The sequence below is a fragment of the Muntiacus reevesi genome, chromosome 5 (assembly GCF_963930625.1).
Source record: "Muntiacus reevesi chromosome 5, mMunRee1.1, whole genome shotgun sequence".
Taxonomy (NCBI): Eukaryota; Metazoa; Chordata; class Mammalia; order Artiodactyla; family Cervidae; genus Muntiacus; species Muntiacus reevesi.
The window spans coordinates 117791760-117804433 of NC_089253.1; the positions used below are offsets into that span (position 1 = coordinate 117791760).

The 12674-nt window shown below is 47.4% G+C and overlaps 1 protein-coding gene across 7 annotated transcripts in view; it reads right to left on the reverse strand.

Annotated features, from left to right (window-relative positions):
- HHAT (hedgehog acyltransferase) overlaps positions 1-12674 on the reverse strand; it is a 344241-nt gene that overhangs the window by 249341 nt on the left and 82226 nt on the right. For all 7 annotated transcript variants that reach the window (XM_065936274.1, XM_065936275.1, XM_065936273.1 and 4 more), the window contains one exon: positions 4919-5090. In XM_065936274.1, the coding sequence (XP_065792346.1) occupies positions 4919-5090 (172 nt within the window). The remainder of the gene's footprint in view (positions 1-4918; positions 5091-12674) is intronic.

A 12674-nucleotide genomic window follows, 5' to 3' on the forward strand; every position in this document is an offset into this window, starting at 1 on the left:
CTTTTCCATATAATACTGGAAGTCCTATATATTTTCAAAAGGAAGAAATTACTTTTGCTTAAAGATGACCTTGACTGTCAAAGTAGAAAATCCCAAAGAAACAATTATAACAACAACAAAAATATCTCCTGGAATAAGAGACTGTAGCAAGGTTGAAGAAGACAAGGTTAATATATTAAAGTCAACCACTTTCCTATTTACCGACAATAAACAAATCGAATTTGAAATAAAAAAATATAGCAATATTTACATTAAATACAAAAATATATTTAGGTATGAATATGAGAAAATATATGCAAGTTATATATGAGGGAAACTTTAAAAGTCTGATAAAGAAATCGAAGAAAAACTAAATAAATAGACAGCCAGCTCGTGGATAGAAAAGCTCAAGATAACAAGATATTAATTCTTCCATACTCCATCAATAGATTCAATGCAAACCAAATAAAAATCCTAGCAAGTTATTTTCTGGATATCAACAAAATGATTCTAAAGTTTATATGCAGAGGCAAGAGACCCAGAATAATCTACCTGCATTGGAAGAAAAGATGAGAGGTGAAGGCCTGCATCTATCTGATTTACTTTCAAGACTTACCTTACTTTCAAGACTTAATTTAAAGCTACATTAATCAAGACAGTGTGATATTGGTGAAAGAATAAACAAAAAGATCAATGGAACCAAATAGAGAGCCCAGAACTAGACTCATCAATATAAATACAGTCAATCAATCTTTGACAAAGGAGCAAAGACACAATAATGGAGCAAAGATAGTGTTTTTAACAAATGGTGCTGGAAGAAATTCATGTCTAATTTCTTACACTCTTCACAAAAATTAACTTGAAATAGCTCATAGACCTAAACATAAAACACACAACTATAAAACTCTTAGATGATAACACAGGAGAAGGCCTAGGTGACCTCAGACTTGGTGGTGACTTTTTAAGATATAACACCAAATGCAAGATCCATGACGGAAATAACTGATAAGCTAAACTGTATAAAAATTAAAACTTTTGCTCTGTTAAAGACACTGTCAAGAAAATGAGAAGATAAGCCACAGACTGGGAGAAAATATTTGAAAAGAGACATCTGGTAAAGGATTGGCTTCTAAAATATACAAAGAACCATTAAAACTCAGCAATTAAAAAAGGAACAATCCAATTTAAAAATGGGCAAAGACCTGAACAGACAGCTCACCAAAGAAGATATGCAGATAGCAAATAACCAGAGGAGAAGATGTTCGACATCATATGTTACTAGAGAACTGCAAATTAAAGCAGCAATGAGATACTGCTACACAGCTATTAGAATGGCCACAATCCAAAATACTGACAAGTATGTACAACAGGCTCTCATGCATTGTTGGTAATAACACAAAATGATATGACCACTTTGGAAAACTAAAAAAGAAAAAAAAAAAGCTAGTTTGGAAAAAAACAGCCAGTTTGTCAGTTTCTTACAAAAATAAACATATTCTTACCATAAAATTAAGCCATTGTGGTTATTTATTGGTATTTACTCACAGGACTTGAAAACTTATGGCCACATAAAAACCTGCACATGGATGTTTGTAGCAAATTTATTCATAACCGCGAAGCTTAGAATCAACCGAGACATACTTCAGTAGGCAAACAGATAAACGCTGGTACATCCAGATAATGCAACATTATTCAGCACTAAAATTAAATGAGCTATCAAACCATAAAAAGACACGGAGGAGCCCTGAGTTGCATATTACTAAGTGAGAGATGTCAACCTGAAAAAGCTACACACTCCATGATTCCAACTACACAGCATTGTAGAAAGATGAGGGCTTGCCGGGGATGAAAGGGGAGGGAGAGGTAAACAGAGCACCAGGGATTGTTGGGGTTGTGAAACCACTCTGCATGCATCACAGCGGCGGACACAGGTCATCACACATCCGGCACAGACTGCATAACGCCGAGTCAGTTCTAACATGCAGAGGGACTCTGGGTGACGGCGTGTCGCCATCTGCTCATCACCGGTAACGTGTACTCTGGTGGGAACACTGATGCTGCCGGAGGCTGTGCACGTGGGGGTCAGGGGGCAGCTGGGAAATCCCTGCACTGAGCTCTCAGTTTTGCTCTAACCCTAAAATGGCTCTAAGAATAAAATCTATTTTTTTATTTAAAAAAAAAAAAAAAGGAATGATAAACCGCAAGATCAGGTTACTTTGTGGAGGGGGTGAAAAGTCATGGAATTGTGGGTACAAACTGAGGGCTTCTAGGATTCTGGTTAGTTCTCCAGTTGAGTGGTAGGTGCCCAAATGGATCACTGATGACTTTTCTTAGTCACTGGATTTACCACCCTTAGCGTTGACCTTAAGAGTGCTAGCTGACTGAGACAACAGCTTTTCCTTATTGTTTAAGCCCCATTTCGAGTTTTGCTATCCAGGTTTCATAGTTAAAATCATCCAAATGGATAATCTCCTAATTTGGATGCAGTACAACTGGGATCTGATTTAGCACAAGCCATCATTTAATCCTATTTTGTTTGCCTAAGTGTATCATTAAAGCCTTAGATTATTAGTTACTTCCAACTATGAAAAAAACCTTTTCTTTGGGAAGAAGAGACTCTCATTAAAACAACTCAGCATTCTCCCAATCCTGAAAGGCATCTTTCTTGAAAACATTCTGATTACGCCTCTGTGATAACAAGGGCAATCAAGACTTTTCTTTTAAAAAATCTATAAATCACCAAGTAGATAAGGAGTCAGGCCATTACTCTTGCTCCCGGCAGAAAGCAGCTTAATCTGACCGGAAGATCACCCATTTCCCATCAGAGCCCCAAGCTGGAGGTCAGACCACACAGCTGAATTCAGCCACCACGGAAGCTCTTGAAAAAGGAACACAAAGAAATGGGAGATTTTGTTCAGAAAGGAGCACATTCTCTGCTGTTTTCGCCAGAAGAATAAAGATCAGTGGCGTATCCACAGAGAAGTCTTACACGGGAGACTTAACAGGGTATCCTGCTGAGGAAACCAGACCTCCACCCCACCTACGTGCAGATATAAAGAAATGGGTGCTGTGCTTAGTCGATCAGTCATTTCCAACTCTTGGCGACCCCGTGGACTGTAGCCCGCCAGACTCCTCTGTCCATGGGGGTTCTCCAGGCAAGAATACTGGAGCGGGTTGCCATGCCCTCCTCCAAAAGAAGTGGGTAGATAAGAAATAAGGGCCAACAGAGGGGCCTACATGAGCACGTACCATTAATTCTATCTACCAGACACAGTTTCACTTAACCTTCCAAACAATCCTGCAAAAGTGAGTCTGCTCACTGAACAGGTGAAGGTGCAGAGTTGCGGCAAACTGTCAAAGGCTGCCCACTAGCGGCTGGTAGGGCCAAGGTTAAACCTACAGCTGACTGTGAACGGATAAAGAAAATGTGGCGTATATATTTTATACAAATATACATATACGCACATATACACATGCACACATACATACAGACACACACACTGGAATGTTACTCAGCCGTAAAAAAGAACAAAATATTGCCATTTGCAGCAGCATGGATGGACTTAAAGACTATCATGCTAAGTGAAGTCAGCCTGAGAAAGACAAATATCATTATATCACCTATGTGAAGTTAAAGTCACTCAGTCGTGGCCGACTCTTTGTGACCCCATGGACTATACAGTGCCTGGAATTCTCCAGGCCAGAATACTGGAGTGGGCTGTCTTTCCCTTCTCCAGGGAATCTTCCCAACCCAGGGATCGAACCCAGGTCTCCTGCGTTGCAGGCAGATTCTTTACCAGCTGAGCCACCAGTGAAGCCCAAGAATACTGGACTGGGTAGCCTATCCCTTCTCCAGGGGATCTTCCTGAGCCAGGAATCCAATCGGGGTCTCCTGCATTGCAGGCGGATTCCTTACTAACTGAGCTATCAGGGAAGCCCAACATCACCTATATGTGGAGTCTAAAAAATGACGCCAATGAACTCTTGACAAAGCAGGAATACACTCACAGACATAGAAAAGAAATTTAGAGTTACCAAAGGGAAAATTGGGGGGAGGGACAGAGTAGCGGTTTGGGATTAACAGACACACACGACTCACACAAAACAGGTGAGCAACAAGGATCTACTGCGAACTACACCCAATATTGGTAATAACCTATAAGTGAAAAGAATCTGAAAAAGAATCTATATACACACACACGTGTGTGTGAGTGTACACATACACATGTGGGCTTCCCTGGAGGCTCAGTCAGTAAAGAGTCTGCCTGCAATGAGGGAGACCTGGGTTTGATTCCTCGGTCAGGAAGATCCCCTGGAGGAGAGCATGCAACCCACTCCAGTATTCTTGCCTGGGGAGTCCCCGCGGACAGAGGCGCCTGGCGGGCTGCAGTCCATGGGGTCGCACAGAGTCAGACACGCGGAGCACCTAAGCACAGAGCGTGTGTGCTCACGCGCACACACACACACATATGTACAACCAAATCACTTTGCTATACACCCAAGACTAGTGCAACATCGTAAATCAACTGCACTTCAATCCCAAAATAAAGCCTGTATTTGCCTGACTCTAAAGCTTTACACTCTTTGCTTTACGTCATACAGAAAACAGATGACTACAGACTCGATCTTACCGCACCAGCTCTTAGCAGGGACTCCTGCCAAGTGCAGTGCTGGCCACACCAGGAAGATGCAGACCCAGCTGGGCTGAGCGGGAATCCCATCAGGAAAAGGGGCTGCTCCCATCCTTGGCTCCCTGCCCACAAACCCGGCCCTCACCTCTGTCGGCCCCTTCACGCACGCGTCCTCCTGGCCACAAGAGGAGCACGCTTAAAAATGCAGGGTTGGCTGCAGGCAACCACCCCCCTTCTGCGCTCCGACCAGCTTCCCCGTGAAGCTGGCTCCTGACGCCTGCTCCACCGCCGGCGATCTCTACGGCTACCTAAGGTCCAGCTGGAGACGGCCCTCAGGAGGGAGGCGCTGCTGTAGATGGCGTGCATGTACATGAGATGAACCATCAGCTCTGCCAGCCACCAGTAGAAGAGGAGACGGCCCAGCCCCAAGACGAGGATGGAGAGGCTGGTCTTCGGCGGGCTCTGCTCCTGCTGCCGCATCTAAAGAGGAAACGAAAGAAGTCATCGAATGGCGCCCCCATTTTTAAAATCTTTCAGAGTCCCCCAGACAGAGTGTTTTATAAGTTCTCATCTTTGTTAGCTCTGAATGGAGGGTTGGTTTAGTTTGCCTTGGGAATACTCAGTGCTCTTGGGTGAAAAGAATCATGTCTGACAAATCTCATATGACATCACATATACATGGAATCTTAAAAAATGATACAGATGAACTTATTTAGAAAACAGAAACAGACTCACATAGAAACCAACCTTATGGTTACCAAAGGGGAACAGGGGGGTGCGGGGGGGCGATAAATTAACAGTTTGGGATTAACAGACACACACTACTATACATAAAATAGTTAACAGACAAGGACCTACTGTACAACCATATTCAATATCTTGTAATAACCTACAAAGGAAAAGAATCTTTAAAAGAGTAAACAAACAGACAGCTAGTGGTAAAGAACCCATCGGCCAGTACAGGAGACATACAGACATGGGTTTGATCCCTGCGGCGGGGAAGATCCCCTGCAGGAGGGAATGGCAACCCACTCCAGTGTTCTTGCCTGGAGAACCCCATGGACAGAGGAGCCTGGCGGGCTACAGTCCACGGGGTCGCAAAGAGTTGGATGTAACTGAAGCGACTGAGCGCATATAACTGGATCATTTTGCTGTATACCCGAAACTACCGCCAACACTGTAAATCAAATTACATTTCAACTAAAGTTTTTTTTTAAAGTCACGTCCCAGTTAGAATACTCTGTCCCAGAGTAAGAATATAGCTTGTGGGGGCTACAAGCTAGCCCAACGCCGAGAACCAAGAAGGGGTTCTGCACCCTTCACCCCAGCAGCAGCCCTGCAAAAACCCAGGGCAGAGGGCAATTTCTGATGTATCCGAGACAAACACATGAAAACAACAGAGAGAGACTTTCCTGGTGGTTTAGTGGCTGAGAGTCTGCGCTCCCAGTGCCAGGGGCCCTGGGCTGATCCATGGTCAGAGAATTTAGCTCCTGCGTGCTGCAATGAAGACCCAGTGCAATCAAAAAACAGGCCAAAGCAAGCAAACAAAAAACCAAGAGAGAGTGCATAAGTTTTCTGGATGTTACACTGACGTGATTTTATTAGGCTGAAGGCTGCCTTGAAATGCAGAGGGGAAGTGGATGCCTTAATTGCGAACTTGTAGCTGCACACATTGGCAGGCAGAGGATACGGACTCGATTCAGCCTTTGACAAGTAGGGCTCCAGACACCACAAAACACGGGAGGCCCGGCCCTGGGGAAAGTGATCTGGGCATGCTTCTCTGACTTCTCCTCTCCTCTAACCACGAGGGCGCATTGGGTCCCACTGCAGCCAGGAAAGGCTGCAGACACAGCCCTGAGAGGTGACGGGTGACTACACTCCCAGGAATTCATTTTTATTCCATTCTTAAGCATACTGTCTACCATGGTCTCAAACTGTCCTCTTCCAGCAAGGAGCCAGACCAAGAAATTCGGGCTGGCACAGTGAAACTGCAATCACCTGCGTGGATGGCTTTCATCCTTTTGTCATCTGCTGGGTTAGCTACACCCAGGAAAGCTGTTGGTTTAACTTTTTTAATGTAAGCCGATCAAGCTACAGGAATTTCCTTTCTCCTTTCGCTTTCTTCCGTTCACCTGAGAAAGATAATGTGTTGGGAAACGAAAGTATTAATAACTGCTTTGAAAGATCCATGCCACCAGGTTTGCCAGGGGAAGTGCTGGCTGGCGAGGTTACCCAGGGAGCTAAGCCTTGGTGTGCAGTCTGGCACGGATCACAGCTCACTGTAATTACAGCCACAGCCAATGTGATGCCTCCCTCCCCCGCTTCCTTCTCCAGGAATAACTGAGGGTGGTTTTCATCTGAATCCTTACCTCAAGCGTGCCTGCTCTGAGAGACCCTACAAAGTCTACAGCAGAGCATCAACGAGCCAGTGGATAGCAAAATCCTCCGTTAAGAGACCCCCGACCTGCCTGATCCCTCGTGTCTGCATTACTTAAGAAGAAACAGGAAATCATGCAAATGTCCAACAGTAGGGGTGTGGGGCTTGGTGACATGCATGAGCACACCTCAATCGCACAGTCACAAAAACACTATTTTTTGATACCAATCTGCATAAATCATGAAAAGCTGGAGAGAGAGACCAAAACAGCAGCACTGATGGTAATCTTTGGATGGTGAGGGTCTTCAGTTATTTTAAACTGTTACTGTTTTTGTAATGGGGGGAAGGTAATGCAAGTTTACACTACTGTGAAGACATTGGTCCTCTCTGCTAGAGAGACAAGCGCTCTGTTTCTGCACCCTTCTTGTAAAAACTGCTAAGTCTCAGGACCTCCTCTGGGGAACGTGGCACCCTCAAAGAGGAGGCCTGCCCCTCTCTCTCTTCTGCACCAGCCCCATCTTTATTTTTCCTGCACCAGCCCCATCTTTATTTTCCCCGAAGTCCCACTTCAGGGCTTCCTTGGCAGCTCACTGGTAAAGAGCCCACTTGCCAATTCAGGAGACTCAGGTTCAGTCCCTGGGTCAGGAAGATCCCCTGCAGAAGGAAATGGCAACCCACTCCAGTATCCTTGCCTGGGAAATCCTATGGACAGAGGAGCCTGGTGGGCTACCGTCCGCGGGATTGCAAAGAGTCAGACAAACTTAGTGACGCAACAACAACTACTTTCCCACCTCACTCAGAGATTTTCTTAGCTATACGCTAAGTTCCCCTTTGTTCATAATCAATCCTATTCCAGCTCATAAATCAAAAAGACACATACACCCCAAGGTTCATTGCAGCACTATTTACAATAGCCAGGACATGGAAGCAACCTAAACGTCCATCAACAGATGAATGGATAAAAAAGACATGGTACATATATTACACAATGGAATATTATTCAGCCATAAAAAAGAACAAAATTCAGTCCCCTGAAGAGACACAGATGGACCTAGAGACTCTCATACAGAGTGAAGGAGTGAAGTAAGAAAGAGAAAAACAAATACTGTCTAATAAAGCAAACTCATTTTGACTTAATGAGCATCAACAGACGGAGAAATGATGACGAACAGTGTCCATCGGCCTGTGACTGCTAAAACAGTTCACACCAAGGCAATCGGCTGAGCCAAGACACAAGAGGCACCGAACTCTGCTCCGGGACCGTGGGCAGGGCCTTTCTTGGTGCCAGACTTTTGGAGGAAGCAGCTTCCCTGACTGAACGTGATAACAACTCACAAGCAGAACCGAACAAAGACCATCTTCGCACAACTGTCTCCAGCTTCTAAATAAGCAACGGTGCGCATGACCTGCAGGCCCACGAGCAGACGGCCAACCCCCGGCTCAGGTCCCCTGAGGACCAGACCTGCACCTGTGGTCTCGGGGCATCACTGGGCGTACAGACAGCCCGGTCCCTGGGAGCAGAGAAGAGACAGGAGAGCCACTGCCGGATCAGGAAACGGGCCCGCCAGGTGGTCGGGAAGGAAGTCTGGCCAATCGCCTGCAGCTCAGGCGACCACAGGCCACGGGCAGCCCAGAGGCCCTCCTCTCCTTCCCCAAACAAGGCACCATCTAAGGGACCCGAAGATCTGTAATTAGGAAGAAACACGAGGTGCGTGTGCCTGACTGGCTTCCCAGTAATGACTTACCTACCTTCCCGGGGCCCAACTTCCTCCCCAGGCTGCAAAGGCATAATTATGTGGCACCCCTGGACCAGAACGGCTGGCCTTTTCTCTGCTGTGCTCCCTTTTGATGCTGGACGTCTCCCCAGTCAGAGTATGAGAAGTGTCTACTCCTTAATGGCACCAGCAAATGCAGCAGAAGGAAAACAACCCCGTTTTTCACTCTATTTGTTCCTGCTTTAAAAAGAATGGATATCGGTTTTTCTTTAGAGTCATGTCATTATTACAATCCCTGAATACCTTCCATAGAGTTGACTCCCTTTTATTTAAAAAAACTGTATCTGTCCCTCGTCGATCCGGCAGGAAGAAGACACACCACACACAGCTCACCTAACAAGCAGGGTTGCTCATTATTCAACCTCAGCATGCAAAGCATTTTGCCGGAGATATTTTACACCGAGGGCAGTGCCAACCTTAAGCCCACTGGAAACTGCCGCCAATGGGAACTTTTAGTGAAGGCGCCACAAAAAAACACATTAACTCATCTGCAAAGTGCATTGTAAAACACATTATATTTTAAAACCTCATTTCATGCAAATTGCATAAAAAGGCATATCAAAGCCTTTCAGAGACATTCTAATGATTCAAGGTGACAGTTCTCAAAGCTGAAAGGTTCTTTCACACATGAATAATACCCACATTGGAGAGCACCAAAGAGAAGCCTTCCCCAGACACAACTGTTTAACCGAGTCACCTCTGCTCCGGCCTCTGTACTTGGCTCCAGGGCACTGTGGCCCAAGTCTTGCTCCTTTATAAGGAGGGCATTTCTCTCCAGCCCACGGTCTCAGGCCATACCCCTTCCCCAGTAAAGGATTCCCTAGTCAGACCCTCACTGCATCCAGACCAAGGCAGGTGATACCCGCTGGTCTCTGCCAGAACAGCGAGTGGGGCCTGAAGTCGGGGTAGCGGCCGCAGGACTGGGACCTGGCCTGGCCAGCTTGGGTTGGTCCAGACCCGCACGTCCACCACGTCACGCTGCATCCTCACTCTAATCCCTGTGAGGGTCACCGAGCTGGCAGCTAGGCTCCAGTCTTTAGTGCCCCCACCCCAAGACGCACCCCATTAGCCTCTCTTTGCCTCCGTGTTACTGTCTGTGAAGTGGGAATAACAACAATGTCTCACCCCTCGGGCTGTTGCTAGGATGAAACGTGTTAGGAGATGGAAAGCCTGGTCAGGGGTAAGGGCTCAGTGCGTGTTCCTCCTCCCGGTTAGCATCACTGCAGGTGCCTCGAGTGCCTGCCCCAAACCCGGAGTGGTCTGGCTGGGACAGTGACTGCCAGCCCTGGCCTCTCAGGGACTGGACCCACCCCCGTGGCCACTGCCTGCATCCATCTTCCGCCGATCTCCTCTGAGGCCAGGGATGGCTCCTGCCCAGAATCGTGCCCAGAACAGCCCCCGCTGCCGCCCTCACCTACCAGCCCGGACCCCCAGGGCCTCCGGTCTGGTATAAATGGATGTTAGTTCTCAGCCATTTAGGTTAGGTCTCCCCGTGGCAGCATCCCCAGGTGAGACCTGAAACCGGCCCCTGGCTCGCAGAGCACAAGAGAGACCGAAAAAACAAGTGGGCCGCTCGGACCGGCAGGGCAGGATTAACAACCAGAGAGCGGACAGGCAGGCCCCGTCGTGGGCGCCGCAGCACCAGCAGATCTCTGCACCCGCCGGCAGAATTTTAAAGTTCAAACAGAGGCCTTTTCTGAGTTTAGTCATGTAGGCAGTTCAGATGGTCTCAACGACACCTTCCTCTTTCAAGGTCAAAGCTATGCCCCAGAAATGGCTCCCAGCCTGGGAATGCTGGGCAGAAAGTCCGTTTCAAGGGCAGGGAGGGGTGAGGAGCCCCTGATTGCCCAGGTCCAGAGGGTGGGCCAACCAGTGATCACAGCCTTCCAGTGACCTCCTCCAGCAACATACTCCAGAAGTGACATTCACTTTTGGATAACAGTAACGACAATGACAGTGTGTACAACACGCCAAGCCACATTACCTAGACGAAATCATTTAGTCCTTACAACAATCCTATCTAAGGGGTATTATTATTTTTTCCTCTATACTGATAAAAGGAAATGCAGTCACAAATAAGGTGAGTAACTCACCAAATGCTCTCAAGCCAAAGCAGAGCAGGGATTCAAATCCTGTAACTAAAGGGCTGGGCGCAGGAGTTTTGATCTTAAGCATCAACCAACGTTCCCTATTTAAGCACTGTCTTCCCCTTGGGGCTTCCCTCATAGCTCAGCTGGTAAAGAATCCACCTGCAATGCAGGAGGTCCTGGTTCGATTCCTGGGTCGGGAAGATCCCCAGGAGAAGGGATAGACTACCCACTCCAGTATTCTTGGGCTTCCCTGGTAGCTCAGCTGGTAAAGAATCCACCTGCAATGTAGGAGACCTGGGCTCAATCCCTGGGTTGGAAAGATCCCCTGGAGAAGGGAAAGGCTACCCACTCAAGTATTCTGGCCTGGAGAATTCCACGGACCGTATAGTCCATGGGGTCGCAAAGGGTCGGACACGACTGAGCGACTTTCACTTTCACTGTCTTCCCCTTGGGGCAGGAGCGCAGCCCTCAGCAAGGAAGTCCCCCCTCCCCACCCAGTGCCCCCGACACACACCGGCTCCTCACTGCACCAGTCGGCCTGCTCAGGGCAGGACGGGGTGGCCCCAGGCTCCCAGCTCAGCAAATAAACAGCATTTCCTGCCTTTCCCTAGACCTCCCCCACGCTGTCCCCCACCTCACCCCTGGCTCAGTATCTGAGTTCCACAGGCCCCTGGGAGAAACACAAACGGGGCCCATATTTCTGAAACTCCAAACGCCATCAGAGATGGCCTTCGAGTCAACACAGGGGCCTGTTTTCCCTGTTGGTGATTGATGCGTACACATTTCACACGCCATGCATTACAGAGGCACCTCTGCTATGCTTGCTTCATCTGGGGTGTGTAAATTTACACACTAAAGAAAAAAACCTGAGTGAGAGAAGTCTCCTCCGGTGGACCTAAGGCTCTCATTTTAACCACTGTGGTCGGCCGGGCTGGGTGGGCTTCCACAGTGAGGCTCTGCTGCCCCCTGGCGGCAAGTCTCCTCCTGTCCTCCAGAGCCTGGCCACGCTGGCCTGAGAGGCCAAGGACCAAAATCTCAACTCTACCCACCGTTTCCTGGGACGTTTACTCCACTCACGCGAGCCCTTGTTCAGAGCAAACCTTGCTTACAAGCTCTGCCGGCCAGCTTTCTTCTATCCCCTCCCAGCGTCTCTGATGGAATCCTTTCACTCTATGAGGTCAGCTCCTTAGTAAGTTTCACTGCTCTCCTTTTAGACCCGTTTTTCTCATAGGACTTGAGTGCCCATAAACACCCCCAGCAACCACAGAAATCACTTGTCTTTTAATTGCCCTGTAGCTTATTAAACATCTTGCCATTTCTATGCTGACTTTTCTAGGAATCCTCCCAGATTACAGAGAAAGGCTTCAATTTGCCTTTTTTGAGATTCTGCTTTCAGCAACTGCTACCCTTTTGAAAGGGGTGAAAAAAAGAGAAAGAATAGACATAGATGCAGCCCAGAGTCTCCATACCTGAGTCCCTACAGGCAGAAACTCGGGAGAATAAGAGCCTGTGGCTAAGGATTCAGGTGCGCGATGCTCTCAGAGCTTGCCTCTCTATGACAGATTTGGGACCCTGCAACCCGCCTCTCAAATTCCCTCAAGACTCTACAGGGTACAGTCAGAAAGGAGGAGACGAGAACTAAAAAGAATGGTGATTTGTCAAACAATGAAGTACGGATCCCACAGGGATAAGCTCCTTAATGGATAAGAGGCGGTTTGGAAAATAATTTGTTTCCTCTTAATGGGTTTAGTCTATGTTTCTCTGAGAATTATTATCTGTCTTCAAGAGAAGGGTGGGGGTGTGCTGTGGGTATTTAGTCCAA